Source organism: Natator depressus, chromosome 7 (assembly GCF_965152275.1).
Source record: "Natator depressus isolate rNatDep1 chromosome 7, rNatDep2.hap1, whole genome shotgun sequence".
NCBI classification, from domain to species: domain Eukaryota; kingdom Metazoa; phylum Chordata; order Testudines; family Cheloniidae; genus Natator; species Natator depressus.
The window spans coordinates 32,934,189-32,950,890 of record NC_134240.1 but is presented as its reverse complement, the minus strand read 5'-3'; the positions used below and the strand labels follow the sequence as shown (position 1 = coordinate 32,950,890).

At 53.2% G+C, this 16,702-nt stretch overlaps 2 protein-coding genes across 2 annotated transcripts; one reads left to right on the top strand and one right to left on the bottom strand.

Annotated features, from left to right (window-relative positions):
- Window positions 1-493: 493 nt before the first annotated feature.
- Window positions 494-6,987, bottom strand: CCS (copper chaperone for superoxide dismutase). Its single transcript, XM_074958048.1, has 8 exons — window positions 6,835-6,987; window positions 5,685-5,757; window positions 5,462-5,599; window positions 4,549-4,726; window positions 3,961-4,021; window positions 2,980-3,057; window positions 1,862-1,965; window positions 494-1,443 (listed from the first exon to the last, which is right to left on the bottom strand). The coding sequence occupies exons 1-8, from the start codon at window positions 6,880-6,882 to the stop codon at window positions 1,290-1,292; spliced, it is 834 nt and encodes a 277-aa protein (XP_074814149.1). The 5' UTR covers window positions 6,883-6,987; the 3' UTR covers window positions 494-1,289.
- Window positions 6,988-6,992: 5 nt separating this feature from the next.
- CCDC87 (coiled-coil domain containing 87) lies at window positions 6,993-10,219 on the top strand. Its single transcript, XM_074958046.1, has one exon. It carries the CDS (start codon window positions 7,267-7,269, stop codon window positions 10,024-10,026), a length of 2,760 nt encoding a protein of 919 aa, XP_074814147.1. The 5' UTR covers window positions 6,993-7,266; the 3' UTR covers window positions 10,027-10,219.
- The last annotated feature ends 6,483 nt before the right edge of the window (window positions 10,220-16,702 follow it).

Here is a 16,702-nt window from a genome sequence, read left to right as displayed (position 1 = left end):
AGGGCAAGCGTAGGAAAATAATATTTAATGGCAGATTCAGTGCACATGAAAGATACTTAAAGTCATCTCAGCCTCCACAATTGATTTTAAATTGAAAACAGGCTGCAACCTAACCCAGGCCCTCCTCTGTGGCTGCCTATGCTCAGGCTGGAGCCATCTAGAAACATCTGTCAGGTCTAGGTAGCTCAGTACCTTCTCTTCTTCTGCAATGCATGCAATCCAGGGCACTGACAGATTTCCCAAAACAGTCTGGGCAGAGCAGCACGGGACTTTGATCCTGAGCTCAAAGAAACCTTTGCAGGTTTCCTGTAGATACTCATGTAACTCCAGTCACTAATGATCTCCATGGACAATTTTCAGAGTAGCAGCCGTGTTAGTCTGTATTTGCAAAAAGAAAAGGAGTACTTGTGGCACCTTAGAGACTAACCAATTTATCTGAGCATAAGCTTTCGTGAGCTACAGCATGCATCTGATGAAGTGAGCTGTAGCTCACAAAAGCTTATGCTCAAATAAATTGGTTAGTCTCTAAGGTGCCACAAGTACTCCTTTTCTTTCTATGGACAATGTCCTATCTGTTTACGTGGCTTAGTAGAAAGAGCACTGGTTTGGGAAACCTCAGTTCTAAACCCAGCTCTGCCACTGGCCTGCTAGGTGACCTTGGGCAAATCTCTTCCCCCCGTGCCTCAGTTTCCTCATATGTAAAATGCAGATGATACTAAACTCCTTTGTAAAGTGCTTGGTGGTATGCTGGTTCAGAGTGCTAGATATAAACTAATGATTATTAATATTTTATTATTAAAGATTCAACCCCCAACCAATCTACTTAGTGCAAAAATGATCACAAGAACTCCCAAGCTCCCTGCCTCCCCATTTCTAGTTCCCGCAGCAAAACCACCCTTGATATCCCTGCTGTTTAAAAAGGAACAAATAAGCAAGGGGGAAAAAATTAAGATGCTTTTTTCACTGCCTTTACAAATCCCAAAACAGCAAAAAACTTCAGAGCCTATTTACAGCTCCCCTATAAAATGAGACATCATCTGCAGCGAGTTTAGCAGCACCCAGCTGGGGAAGGGTCAGGACACAAAGCTGCTCAGAGGTTGACAATAGAAGAACAAGACTGTGGTATGAGAGGGAGATGCTGTGGAGAAGTCCAGTCCTCACCTAAAGGTCACGTCAGAGCTCCCATACCGCAGGCCCAAAGCGCCACCTATTTGATGCTAGAACCACACTGAGCCCTGGCATAGAGCAACAACAAGTAGGCACAACGTGGAGAAAGGAAGGCCGTAATCCTACAGGTGAGGGGCAGGCTGGCCAAGCACCCTCCTGCCTGGCCCTGCCACTGGCTTCTCCCGCTCCTCCCACAGCGTCACGCCATTGCAGGTGCAGATTTGCTTGGGGTTCTCGAACAGCCCAGCAGATCGGGCAATGATCCCACAGGCCAGCCTGGAAGGGAGGGAGGGAGGATTAGCCGACGCTGTGCTGCCAGGGGCTCCAGCCACTGCAGACTGAATGGGCAGCCCCATGGCCTGGCCATTTGCCCAGTCAGAAGTCAGGCAAGGCCAGACACATCTTACTCCTTACAGTGCAAGAGGCAAGCTGTACCAAGACAATAAAGAGGAGTTAACCCCTCCTTTGACCACTCTTGCCTCATGCCCCTTGGGCAAGGGGGAGAGACTGACCCCCCTCAACTTCCTATAGCTCCCTTAGGCCAAGCCATCCTTCCTCCCATGGTCACAGTTGATCCCACCCCTCCACACTGTTGACCGGTCTGATAGTCAGCTTGACCCCCAAGTATTTGTGCCAGCAAGATGCTGCTTTGAGCTACTTCCCTGGCCCCTGCTTCTTCCCCCTAGCTCCTCACCTCTCACCCGAGTTCCCACAGACTTCAGAGAGTGGGTGACTCCCATGGCCAAGGTCATCCTCACCAGAATCCACCACCAGAGAGCGGCCGATGATGTCCCAGACCTAGGAAGGATCACAGCCTTTGGCCATCCCTGTTGTACGTGTGGATCCCCAGTTTCCCTGGCAGAGGCCAGTACAGTCCTGGGAAGGGACTTCTGCATGATGAGAGCCAGTGCATCCAGGCACAGCTTGGAGAGGGGTTTGTTCCCTGGAGCCAGGGAAAGTGCAATCAGCTCTAAAGGAGCTCTAAGAGAACAATGCCCCACCCCTGCGCCCTAGCTTCCCTTCTCCTGCTGCCATTTCAGCCTCTGCCTCCTCCCCAGGAGCTCGGCTCCCTGTCCCACTGCACCATGTGGGTGGCCCATCAGCTGGAGGGGGGGTGAGTTTGGAGGGAAGACAAGGCTCCCACTTCTGCAGTTCACAGGAGAGCAGCCGACGGAAGGTTTTGACTAGAGGAGCGGAAAACAGAGGCAGCCCCAAGCTGCTACATGCTCTTTTTGCTCCCTCCTTCCCACGTGGGATATTACACCTACTGCTTCAGGGTTCTGACTAGTTTAACTATTAAGAGACCAGGGTGAGACCTAGTGCTTGGGGACAGAATATCCCACACCTGGTACTGGAGGCAGACCTTCCTCGGAAGCACCTGGTGCTGGGCCCTGTGGAGGAAGAGATCCTGAGCAACATGACCCTGGGGTCTGAGCTACTCAGGTAGTGCCTCATTCCTATGATATCCCAAAGACCAAAAGTGCTTGGTAAAGTGTCCAGAGTTATAATATTAGAGAACCTGGAGCCAAGGAAGGGAGTTATCCCTCCTGCTTCATAGCAGGAGTCTACCCCTAGCAAATGGAGTCAGGAGGAATGTTCCTCAGGGTGAGATTATCCCATCAAAGCCTAATGGAGGGTTGAGAGCCCCTTCCCCTGAAGCAGCTGTGGAACAGCTGGATGAGCTTGCTCTTCTGATCCACTGTAGTGATGCCTTTCTGAAAGGAACAATAGGATCCCTCAACATGCCCCAGTCTGACACAGCTCCCACTGGTGTCTCCCCAGTGATCCCTTGTGTAGATCAGGGGACCTCACCTTTAGCTGGCTGTCCTCCATTCGGAAGTCTGCTCTTCCATCACTGCCAGCCAGCACGTTGCCAAGGTCTCCGAGATGCTGGAACAGAGTATCCACCCACACAGTCAGACACTGGGAACTTTGACTTGAACCACAAACACAGCAAGAGCAGAGCGAATTTTCTTCACTCAAATTCTTTTGTGGCTGAAAAAAACCCAGCTTTTCAATGAAAACCAATATCTGGGTTGAAAATTTCTGGAATTTTGATAAAGAAATGACCCCAAAACCTGATGTTTAACCAAAAACAGTTTTTGAAAACCAAAATTTTTTACGTTTTCATGGAAAGATTTTGGGGGAAAATGTTTGTTTTTCAAAATTTCAAAGAAAACAACAATTGGCATTTTCCAAGGAGGTGGATAACGACTCTGTGGGCTGTGATCAGGCTGTGTTGGACAAGTATTTCAGTTTAGTTTGTTTCAAAGCCAGGCTGTGTCTGGCCCCACGTGGCAAAGTGAGAGCCAACTAATGTGGGCGTGCAAATGGGGACCTCTGAGCAATGGTCTCCAAGAGCAGCAGAGGCAGGAATGTGGCAGCCTGAGGACTGGGAAAGGTGCCTTTTCTTGGAGAACTACAATGTTTGAAGTCTTTGCTGTCTCTAGACAGGTGACTGACTTTGTCTCTTTCTGGCTTACCCTCTATTGCGTTAACCCCTCAGCATCACACTGGGGTCAGCACTGACTGCCAAAGAAGAGCACCCCCTATCAAGTCACTCACTCTTCCCCAGTCACTCCCAGAACTGATTCAGAGGAGACTGTCCTACCGAGCCCCCAGCTCCATGCAGCACAGCCACCCCTTCCATCACACAGGGGTGAGCATTGATGGCACCCCCTCCAGAGTCACTCACTCCTCTCCCTGCAGCACCGCGCCCGCTAGCGCCACCAAACGGCACTGGAGCCAGCACTGACCGTGAGGGCAGAATGGATGAACATGACCAGAACTCACCCTGTGCGCATCCTGCGGGCCCCCGTGACACTCCCCATTTGGGTTGAAATGATCTCCACAACTGTTTAGGGAAAAAACGGAAGCCAGTGTGACCTAGTGCAGAGGCCTCACACCACAGCCTCCAGAGAGATCTGGCCTGCTACGTGCTCCACACTACATTTCAACATAGGGTGGGAATGTGCACTGGCCAAAGGGGAAGGAGCTGAACAGGGAAACAGACCTCACCCCCTCCCTCACAGCTCGTGTCCTCTTGCTGTGTCTGTCTACATGCCTCCCCCAGACGCTCCCCGAGAAAAGGCCAATCTCACTGAACTAGTGCCATCTGCTGCACTCTTCACAGTTGCTGAAAAATGGAGGGCCTAATGGAGAGGGCACTGGGTTGGGAACCCTAGGTTCTATTACAGGCCCTACGCCTCGGAAGGTCCCTCCCTTTGTCGCTCAGTGCCTCAGTTTCCCCATCTGTTAAATGAGAATCTTGACACTAAATGCCATTAAGCTGGAAGGCACCCAGTTCCCTGAAGTACCTTTGCAAACCCCAGCCTGCTATACTGGACAGCAACACCTCCTTGCAGGGGAGAGGTCTCTTACCTGTCGCAGGAGTTCGTGACGTCCCCAAATTCATGGACGTGTAGCCCATGCAACCCTGGCTCCAGGCCATCAATAGTCCCTTCAATGAGACACTTCTCTGGCGAGACCTGCAGGAATCTCACCACACCTTGAACCAGACTGGGGCCTGACATCATGGCCACAGCTGCACCGAGGTTCTCTAAGCAGGAGGGCAAAGTCAGGTGGACAACAGACAGTCACAGCTGCCTGCATTCCCCTCCCCAACCAAGATGTAGGGGGCCCCTGCTGCCAGACAGCATAGCAAGCAGAGCAGCACCAGTGCCCAAGAACTCCCTGAGGAAGAGCTGAGAAGATGAAGCACAGGCTGTTTAGGGAAGGGGAAGATATTGGCCACTCAGCACAATAGAACTGTGTATTATGGTATGGCCCAGGGCACTAGCCTTGGTTTGAGAGATCCAGGTTCAAGTCCTTGCTCTGCCCCAGTCTCCCTGTGTGACACTGGGAAAGTCCCTTAGCCTTTCTGTATCTCAGTTTCCCAATAATAGCACTGCCCTGCCTCCCAGGGAAGCTGTGAGGGTAGATACAGTAAAGACTGTAAAGCACCCAAATACTACAGTGAGAAAGGTCATAAAACTACCTTACACAGATAGATCATATAGAGGCACCTATCTGATATCGGGGCCGCTGCTGTACCAGACATCACATGCTCTTCCCCCTTTCAGGTGCAGCATAGACACACGGTGTGAAACAGTCCCTGCTCTGAAGAGCTCACAGCATAAACAAACACACACAGGTGCCAAGCAGGGAAGGGATTTGCGCAACGTCAGCAGCAGAGCCAGGAATAGAACCCACAGCAATAAACTGGGACTCCTAGCTGCTACCCCATGCTACCCCCTGTTCCTTTCAGGCTATAACCCAGGGACTCCATACTCACGTGGCGCAGTGCTCCCCATGCCCTTCAGCACAGCCCGGCGGCCTGTGCTCTCCAGCAGGCCCTTCACCTTCCCAGCACTCATGCTGGTCTCCACCAGCACACTCTGAGAGTCTAGCCGAATGTCCAGTACCCGGAGCCCTGCAGGAAAAGCCCTAGTATCGTGAGAACAGCAGGAGCCCACAGCAGCTGTTATGGGGAATGGGAGGGCTGGAGTGTCTCTCACCTGTTGCTCCTTGCAGAGAGGCCTGCACGGCATCCACGCATTCCTGGCAGTTCATCTGCACGGCGAACTCCAGCTGGTTGATTTTAGGAGACATAGTTTGTCATGGAAACCAACCCAACTCCCCACCGTGGGGGTCTTCATCCATCAGCCCTACCCCTCCCCTGGCCCAGAACTGCACCACCTCTTTTGAACATGGTTCAAAAAAGAACTATGTAAGTTCATGGAGAAGAGGTCCATCAATGGCTCTTAGCCAGGATGGGCAGGGATGTGTCCCTAGCCTCTGTTTGCCAGAAGCTAGGAATGGGTGGCAGGGGATGATCACTTGATGATGACCTGTTCTGTTCATTCCCTCTGAAGCACCTGGCATTGGCCACTGTCGGAAGACAGGATACCGAGCTAGACAGACCTTTGGTCTGATCCAGTATGTTCACTCCAGCAGACAGGGGTTTCCTGTCCTCTCCAGAATTGCCCCCCATCCAGAGGAAGCTCAACTAACCACCTCATACCCTACAGCTGTACAATCCTCCCTATATTGGGCAATTTGGATTGCTAATCTCCAGCAGCTTCCCCTTTCTCAATCCCTCCGATGCAGAGATTCTGCATTGTGCCCCACATACTCATACATAAGGTGACTTTGCCCCCATGTTCATCGACCCACCCACAATGTGTTCTGCCCCATTCATCCCTCTCCTTGCTACCCCTTACACAGGGGACTTTGCCCCAGAGGTATACGTCCTCCAGAAAGAGACGGTCTCTCATTCCCTCTACCACGGCACACAATTTCTTTCTCCTCCAGGCACATACACAGGGCATTTAGCCCTGCAGACGTGAGCCTCCCCCACCAGGCTCCCGAGACTCACCCTATCCTCCCCAAACACACACAGGGCGCTATGTTCCCCCACCCACAAGGGCTGACAACTCCGAGGACAGATCCTATCGTGAGTCTCATGGTGTCTGGCGTGCCCCGGGCTCCTGGCATTAGGACAATCCCAGCCCAGCTTTGATGAAGCTCGGAAGAGCTTTGCAGTGCAAACAAATACAGGCACCAAGAGGGGAGGGGACTTGCCCAATAGGATCAGCAGCAGAGCCAGGAACAGAACGCTGCCCCCGAGAGGCACAACCCAGCTTCCCCGCGGCGGAGTCTCCTTACCCGGCAGCTGGAGCCTCCTGCTTCCCCGGGGCCCGGCGCCGCCTCCATCGCTCGGTCCCTCGGCTGCGTCCGTCCGCCCGCACTGGCCTCGCTTCCAGGAAACGCGCCTGTAGCGACACTTCCGGCCGCCAGCCTGATGGGCGGAAGCTGGGATGCTGCCGAGCGGCCGCCGGGCCCCACCAGGAGCGACTCGCAGTGCAGGCACGAGCTGTTTCCGGTGCGCTGTTACCATGGAGACTCTGCTTGCTGAGACGCCCTCCCGGCTCTGAGCCGGGAAGCGGCGAGCGGGCGCCGCGCTGAGCCCCGGGGTTAGCGCGCAGCGGCTGGGGGTTGTTGTGAGCCCCGGGGCCTGGCCCCCCGCCCGGGGACGAGGGGCTGCTGGGAGGCCGAGGGTCAGAGTCCTCAGTGGGCCCCTGGGCGGGCGGGTCCGCCATGCCCGGGTTCGATGGCGCCAGGCCCCGTGCTGGCTCCTCCTGGGATCTCTATGCCTTGGAGGAGACGGAGGAAGTGACCCAGACGCTGCACCAGGTCTACCAGGGCATCCTGGCCCCCCTCTCCCTCTTCCAGCCTCCTTCAAAGGGGCCCCCAGGAGCCTCACAGCCCACCCTAGCCCCGGCCGCACCCAGCCGCCAGCTCCATGGTACACAGGAGACTAGTTCTGCCGAGCCTCCCGGCACCCCGGAGACCAGCCACACGCTACCATCTGGCTCCCCAAAGACTCCAGTGCCTGCATTCTCTATCCCCGTTTCCCTAGCTGCTCTGACCCAGTTGATTGAAGGGCGCCTTTCTTTGGGTAGTGATTCGTTGCCCATTTCCAGCCAGGCAGGACAGGTCTTCAAGGAGATCATCCTGGCAGAAGTAAAATTCGCCTGGGAGGATGCCAGTCAGTCACTCCCCAACCCAGCCCTCAGCAGCTGGCAGAACAAGGACCTATACCAGCATCTGGTGTCATACATCACACTTGTCTCTGAACACCTCTTCTTCCACTATCTTTGCCTGATGGAGCTCCACCGGGACATGGCTGTCTTCACTGACTATGCTAACCTCACCCGCTTCGCAGCCCAGCTCTCTCTGGACTGCTCCAGTCTCCTCAACATGGCTGCCGTCCAGCACCATCTCATTGCAGAGCTGAAGACCCCACAGAACCACTTTTTTCTTGATAGCAAGACAGTTCGGCCAGGGCGAAAACGGCCACCGCAGAGAGGCCGGCACTCAGCCAGAAGCACTGTGGGCTGCCGCCTCGGCCTCACCATCACTCACTTTATCAAACTGACCAGGCCCCACGTCAAGACATGCAGGCAGAAAATAGCAAAGGATATCAAAGAACTTGAGGAGATACCCCCACTGGACTTAAGCAGAGTCTATCACTTGATCCCTAATGTAGAGACTTTTGGCAGCTGCTTTAGCAACCTGCCATGTCTAGCAGTGAGAACCCCCTGCTCCTGTACCCCTGCTTCAGAAGATCGGGAAGACACAAAGTGGGTCAGGCATGAGGCTGGCTCCATTTCCAAGAAAAGTCATTCATTGCCCAATATGAGAGCCGGGCAACTCCTCTCAGATGAACTTGGGATCCATCTTCCCCCTCGCCCCCTCACACCGATAATGCCCAGTCACTACGCTGAGTCAGCAACAGATGGCAATCTCCAAGAGTCCACGGCCATAACCGAGGACCTCCGCAAGCTAATTCAAGGCTCCCTCCTCAGAAGTGGTTGCAGAAGAGACAGTGAGGACGCAGAGCTGCCTCCCCTCATTGGAGCACTGACACGACGCAGAGCCAATGTAACCAAACTCCAGCAGCTTCAGGAGACACTTAGATGCCTCCAAGAAGAGGAGATGGCTGAGCAACAGCTGAGAGATATGGTAGTTTTTGCACCACCCACTCACCCTCAAGCTGCCACGGTGAATCTTCAAATACACCATGGCATGGTAGCAAAGGCGGCTGACCTACAAGTGTCCGACAGAGTACTTGTTGATTCTGTGGCTATTCAGAGATACCCCCCCTTGTATAATGATTTTCTGGGAGAGATTGATGCTGCTACAGTGAGTTATCTGGATGCAAACCTTTCAGCTGGCGAAAAGATCCGGGAAATTTACAAGGAATTGATAAAAATCATCCCCACAGAGTATCTGAGATTTGACCAAGGGCCCTTGATAGAGCCTGCAGCTGTGAACGTGGATTTATCCAACAGCCTGGCTTCCTCCACTCTGACCAAAAGGAAAAATGAGCAGGTGATCAATACAGAATTGAATAAGCTGCTGCCTGCTGGACCATTCAGCACCCAAAAAGTGACTACACCAGTACAATCAAGTTTGCCCCTCATGATTGCCCATCAACAAAAAACCACTTGGTATCAGTGGTGGAAATCTGCCCTTAACGTTGATGAGTACCTGAAATATGTCTCCAGCAAGGAGTCTGATTACCTGCATGTGATATTTCATTTGTACAATGAGGAGGAGCAGCCACTTTTCATAGATGAAGCCCAAAAGAAACAGCTGGAGGAAGCACAGAGGGAGGTAAAACAGAAAGTGGCAGAGGTCTGCTCAAAGAGAGAGAAGTACATGCCTGGGATGTGGAACACAAACACCATCATGCTTGGTGGGCTTGGGACTTTTGAGGACCAGGACCATAAGCCTGAAGATCTCAGACTGCTGCAGAAGCGACTGGAGAGACTCTGGGCAGTTCTTCATTTCCCTGGTAGGGAGAGGCTTGATATGGCGATTAAGTACAGCTCCAACCAGTCTTTCACTCAGCTCCCAGCTATGCTCGAAGTCTGGGAGAAAGCTGCAAAGAGTATCCAGGAACGGGAGCTCTTGCTGGTAGAGCTGGAGAAGTTTGAGCAAGCCGCCTCTGACCCAAACCGCTTCTTTGAAAGGAGCCTTGAGTCTTTCCCCACACGCACATGGGAGTCGAGGACCAGAGGCCGTCTATATGCAGCAATCGCCAAGTACGACACGGACCTCTACATCATTCTGCACCAGATCAAGGAGAGATTCCATGACACTGTGACTTTCAAGGGCCGCCCATACTTGGAGAAGATGCAGTGGGACAAAGTGGAGATGCTGTACTGGCTGCAGCAGGAACGCCGTGCTGGTGCCCTGGCAAAAGAAACGGGGAGAGAGGCGAGGCTTTGGAAGCTACCTCCACTGGCTCCGGTAGGCAGCAGTGCAGGATTCTCTCCCCCATCCCAGTAATATGCAAAGGAAAACAGATCAGCTGGGCAAATGACTCAATGGGGACAGTTCTCTGATCTTGCCAGGCCAAAGTAAGGATCTTCTGTACAGTCACCCTGTGATGGAGAATCATCAGAAGAGGGTAAGGGAAATGCCAAACAAGAGCAATAAATACATTACAATACCAGAGCAGTAAATTATTCCCTGGATCCATTACTGGCTGGTGCATCTCTTCCGGACTCAGCGTACACAGCTTAGAGCAGCATCATTCACACGCCTAGCCTTGTAGAAAATCCAGGGAGCAAAGCTGGGCTCAGGCTGGCAGATGCCAGTGTTTGGAGCACCCAAGGTGGAATGCAGCAGCTAGAAGAGGGTAGGGGAGACAGAGCACTCCATCAGGGAAGGTGGGGAGGAAAATGTGAGGAAGTTTGGAACACCATTCGGGAAGGAATGGAACTGGGATGGGGGGGAGAGAGAGGATTCATTGGAGTAGGGGACAAATAGGAGGAAGGAATGATGCAGGGAGAGGAAACAAACCAAGTCATTTTGGGCCATAAACCCCCTAGAGATGGGGTGCAAAACACTCAGCGTTGGCCTAACTCTGCTCCCACTGCCATCAGTGGGATTTTAGCGCTCACTGTAATGGGAGCAGAGTCAGGCTTTGCAAAGCCTAGCTCTAGAGGGCTGATGTTCTCTGAAGGGCCAGCGTTCTCTAAAAGGCCCAGAGTGGGCAGGAGGAGTTTGGTCAGTATAATGGCAGGAACAAGCGATGAGGTGGTTGGGATTCTTCAGCCTACGTTATACAAGGCTGTATGATTCAACTGGGCATATCAATTAACCCAATGGGCCTGGGACCCCTAACACAGCTATAAAAATGGTACCCATATCTCCTCAGTGCTGGGGGGGATTGGAACTGGCAATTCCTTAGAGAAAGAAGAGTTGGAAGTCAGTCCAGATACCACAGCTCAGCAGGGCTTTGAAGGAAGATTGAGCTACAGCAAACTAAGGCCACTTCACTTCTGAATATGAGCATCTACAGGGCTTAATGCCCTTAACTTTACTCCTTTAGCTAATTCAGCTGTCCAGTGTCCCTGTGTTGATCAACCCTCACAGGCAGCCAAAACCAGACTGCTTGAATACTTGGAAGTCACTCTAACCCAATGTCCTCTGCCCCAAGAACATGCTCTGCAGTGAGGGTGCTTCCCAGACCCAATGTCATCTTCCCAGTGTCAGCTGAAGGGGACCTTTCCAACATAGGGAGCAAGAATATTTTATTATGGGAAATATCTATTAACCCCTCCATACCCTATTCAAAATGGCACAACCACATCAGCTGCAAACTATAAAAGTCACCTGTAGGGACAGATTGAGCCTGAAAAATTACACTCCCAGAAATGAATTTGTCCAACTTAAAACAGAGACCATCCTTCAGCTTTAATGACAGCAATCCCTAGCTCTTACACAGTACTATTCATCTGTAGATCTCAGTGCACTTTGCAAAGATCAGTATTATCCCCATTTTACAGAAGGGAAAACAGGCACAGAGAGAGGAAGTGATTTGCCCAATGTCACCCAGCAGGCCAGTGACTGAACTGGGACTAGAACCAGCTCTCCCAAGTCCCAGTCCACTGCTGTATCCACTAGGCCATGCAGCCTTGCCCCAGTGAGACATCCACTGTCGCAGAGAATCAGCACACAGCATCCTCAGCTGACTTTGCTAGAGAAGATTCCTACTGGCTAAATGAGCTGGATGGGACCCTGGCTGCACAAGGACAGGGATAGGCTGCAGTGTTCGCTCATGTCAGAGGCACCTGGGTCCCTTCTCATATGGCATTAGTAAGGGAGACACCACTTCTATATCCCCACAGTGCAGGGAAAGCTGTCTCCTCTCCACAGCCAGAGAAACCTGTGGGTAGCACTTAATAACTGCCTATTTCTCACAGCTGGCCATAGGAGCACCTCACGTTTACAGACCAGGCTGCAAGCTCCAGCTGCTGGCCAGGCTATCCAACTGCTGGCCAGGCTATCCAAATGCTTGGGTGCTCAGCTCAGCTGCAGGTGCACACATGGGCCACCATACAGTCCAGCCAATGGCCATTCCTATACCCTAGCCTGTGGAACTCAATGCCACAATACATCAAGACAAACAGCTTAGCAGCATTCATAAAGGGGTTGGACAGTATATGGCCAAAGGGAATCTCCAAGAGTTCCAGAAGGGATCCAAACCATCCTGCATTGGGGCATTTATCAACCACTAACTCCTGAGGTCAGGCGAGAATGGCTCAGGACAGGTTATGCCATCACTGCAGGATTTCTTGGCCCTCCTTTTGTGTACTAATCACTATCAGACGCAGGATACTGGGCTAGAGGGATTCACTCATCTAATATATTGTAGCTGTTCTTATGTTCCTCCAGAGTAACCACATGGAGACAGGCAGGGGAAATATATATACACAAGGGAAGGATAGAGTGGTGCAGATGGACACATGGGGTGTGCCTGGGTGCAAACTCCACCAAGAAAGTTAGTCTGCATTTATATAGCAACATAGATAGAGCATCCAGCTTCTGAGGATAGTCAGTTTTACCAATTGGCAAGCAGAGATTAAGCAAGCAGCTGCAGTGACTCACTGTCAGAGCCAGGCACAGAATGCAGGATCTGGCCTCGCCCCTCTCTCCTCCAGACACTCCTTTAAACAAGAACAATCCAAACATCTCTAAGAAAATACTTTTATTTTCCCCCTCACAAAAAAATAGTTTCCTTCCCCATGCGACAGGGAGCATCACCTGCAACAGGGACTGGATCACAGAGAGCAGGTGCTTTGCATGCTAAACTGGAGAACAAACTAGCCAGTTTTGAGAGTGAGAGAACTCTGGCTGCCATAATCTGATTTGGGCCTGGCAGTACATCTAGTTTCTGCTCCCCTGGGGGTGAAATAAAGCAGAAGAGCTTAAGTGGGGCACAGAAACATGAACATGTCCTCCACTGCCTTCTGCGCTCTCCAATGTCACTCTAATAGCTCCCAGCTCTAGGTGTCTCCCATTGCCTGCACCCACTTGATCCACAAGCTGCCCTAGAGTGGCATGGGCAGTGTCAGGACAATCCTATGGGCACACCAATCTCTTGGCAATCAGTACTTTAGCACTGGAAAGTGGGTGAGGAACAGTTAACCTTTAGAATGCTGAAGACCAATGTTGTTATGCCTTTGCCTCTCCCTAGCAGGGAGCCATCATGCCTCCACTCAGAGACCATTCTCCCCAACCCACTGCTCACCACTCCCCCTTAGATTCCCAGCTTCATGGACCAGAGCGCAGGGAGCATCCAACAGAGCAGAGGGGGTGTTGTTAGGCCTCTGCCATCTAAGAGCCAGAACCCCTTCCTCCTGCCAGCATACAGCACCCTACCTTGGAAATGAAGGCATTAGCCAGGGCCCGCAAACATGACAAGGCAGGAGCAGGATTGTCTGTGACATCGAGAAGGGGGTCCTTAACTTAGAGTGTAGCAGGCTGCAGGCATGCACTTTTCCAATCTGGAACTTGGACATTTTCAGAACATGGACTAACCTGTCCTCACTACATCCCTGGCTGGAGAAGTCACTACTACTAGAACCCCAATCTACAGAGGCAACTTGGCCAAGACTGCCAAGCACCTCAGGGATAGAACAGGGATGAAAATTTGCAGAGTTCCAATCCCCAGCTTTGCTCAGGATAGGAGGAAACACTGCCTCTCAATAAAGGCCACTTCCATTCATTACCTTCCTTTCGTTGGAGCGGTTCAGTTCACTCCGCGCTGCCAGTTTCAGCCAAGCAGCAATCTGTGAGCAGCTAAGTATTTTATCTCACCCACAGCTAGACTAAAAGAGCAACAACATGTGTGAGTGATGTACAGTTTAGCTTCAGGAACAGCCAGTCCACAACCCAGTAACAGCTCTGGGGCACGAAGGTGGTAGCTTCTTCCAGGCCCATAGAACCATCCTCACAGTCACTACCCTATGGAAAAAATTAGACAGAGGTTTTTAAACAAAATGCAATCCCCACAGTGAAATCCAGTGTCAGAAGCTGGAATTGCTGGCAGCTCTTCCTAGGACAGGTCAGTGTTGGGAATGCCACTAGCTCCAGGATAAGATATGTTGCAGCTGCTTATAGAGAGGGTGAAGTGCAGGGCTTGTATCAGATGCTGAGGGGAAAAACTTAGCATGCTGGTCCTTTTCCCCACCAAGAGCTGTTTCAGAAGCAGCTGGTGCAACACAAGGATGCTGCTCTAGGTCAGGCTCTCTCTGAATCGCTGCACAATCCGCGCTCTCACTGCCCGGGCCTCACTGGAGATCTGAACAAAGGGGGTTTGCACTGGGAGCTCCGGGTCAGCATCTGACCCCTCCACCAGCTCCTCCCCCTCTGCCAGGTCTAAGGGCATCCTGCGGCTCAGGGCAATGTTGTGCAGTATACAGCAGGCCAGGAAGATCTGGCAGACTTTCTGGGGGGTGTACTGCAAGGAACCACTTGATTTATCCAGGCAGCGGAAACGCATTTTCAAGAGGGTGCATGTCTGCTTGAGCACTGAAAGGGCCTCCTGGTGCATGGCATTGTACTTCTCCTCTCCCGGACTACATGGGAATAAAATTGGAGTCATGAGCCATGTTTTCAGCGGGTAACTTCGGTCTCCTGCAGACACAGAAGGAGGATAGAAGAAATATGTTAGCAGACTCCCTCAGGCCTTTGGAAGCTGAGCTCCCACCCTTCTTTGGGGGAAATTAAACAAAAGCACTCCCTGCCCCCCAGCCCCATAATGCGCTGTTAAAGACTACACATAGTTTAGATCTTCATCTTCGCATACCCTTAAACACATAACTAGTCCCACTGCAGTCAATGGACTGTTCATAGACTGAAAGGTACCTGCGTGCTAAGTACTTACCAGGGTCTAATTCTGCTCCTTATTCACACTGGGAATAGTTACAGTTCTTATTTTTCTAGATGAACCTTGCCAGTGGAGTGTCCACACAACTCACCATTTTACCCTCATACCCCCATGAGGCAGAGAAGTTCCTTTTACAGGCACAGGGTGAGATTAAGTGACTTGCTGAAGGTCACACAGCAGGTAAGTGGCAGAGTGGTGAACTGAACTCAGCACCCTATTCCCTGGGCCATCCTTCTTACCTATTGTCAGTCATGCGGAGATACAGATCATCCCACCAGGTGCCGGGCGTGAGGGATCACTACGTTTGGTGAACTAGGTCAGGGGGCTGCTCCATCATGGAGAGGCCTCTCTTGTTGCCCACCCCCCAGAGCATCATTGTCTGTCCTGACTCACCCAGCAGCCACAGCCCGTCAAGCCGGGCTCCATCAAGCAGCCGAGCCAGGGCAGAGTTCTCCAGCACGGCGGCGTTGGGACAAGAGCCAGGGTACTTGGCCACTACGTTGATGATGGTGCCGTGGGAATCACACACCACCTGCATGTTCATGGAGTGGTAGTTGCGGACATTGCGGTAGGCAAGCTCGTTTTCTGAGGGGGCCCGCAGTGCCACATGCATGCTGCCTAGCAGGCCCAGCACCCCAGGGAAGCGGCCCTCAGCATGCCCTGCCGTGGGGCCTGGGACCGGGAAGGTAATGTAGCGGGCAGCCCGGCGCTGCAGTGCCTCCAGGAATTGGGCCAGGCAGTTGGACATGGCTGACTGGCTGATGCCTGTAGTGTCCCGTGTGGCTGTCTGGAAGGAGCCCGAAGCCAGGAAGGTGAGGGCCGAGGTCACCTTGACGGCCACCGGCAAGGCGTGACTGCGACCTGTCAGGCTCTCCAGGTCAGAGCCCAGCTCGCTGCAGAGCCCCGCAATAGCTGCCTTGTCCAGACGATAGCGCCGCAGCACCTGTTCCTCGCTGAGGTCCAGGAAGGAGCTGCGGGCCCGATACACCCGGTGCTCAGGGTAGAAACGGCGCCGCCTGCTCCGCTTCCTCCGGGCCCCCGTGGCCCCTTCACTGCTGCGCTCCCGCACCCGCCGCAACAGCAGCACTGCCTCGGACATCTTTCCCACACCTAGCGCGGCCCCGGGGCAGAGCAGACAGGAGCCACCCCACGCCTACCGGGCCCCGGGGCCCCCAACCCCTAGCGTAGTTAAGGGAGAGAGACGAGGAGACCCACCCCCATGCCCGCAGGGCGGGAGAAGGGTTGGCAGCGCAGCCCGGGGGTCAGGGAGCCCCTCAGGCAGGAGCCCTACCCCCAGCAGGGGTGGAAGGTGCGAGCGAGGCGTGTCGGGAGAGCCCCATCTACCCACCGCCTATGAGGTACTGATGCCGCCAGCAAGCGCCTCCCCCACCCCAGAAAAGGGGGGCAGGAGACGCCCGGGAAGGGGGCAGGGGCCGAGCAGGGAGAGGGACTCGCGCGCGGGCAACACGAAGCCGCTGTCCCCCGTCGGCAACCAAATTCTTCCCACAGTCTCGCGGCAGCTCCAGCGGCCCAGACGCTGGAGCGAGCACGGCGCGAAGAGACTCCGCCCTTTCCCCGCCAGCCCTAATTGGCTGCAGTCCCCTCATGTGACCGGAACCCGCCCCGATCGGAACGCCATTGGCTGGGAAGCCCGCGGTACAGAAGGCCGGTCGTCCACACAACTCATTGTTGTGACGTAAACGCCTACTTGTCCAATAACGGCTCGTTAATGGCCATCAGCAGCCAATAGTAGCGTGGAGTTGGAAGAATGGGGCGGGGCCAGAC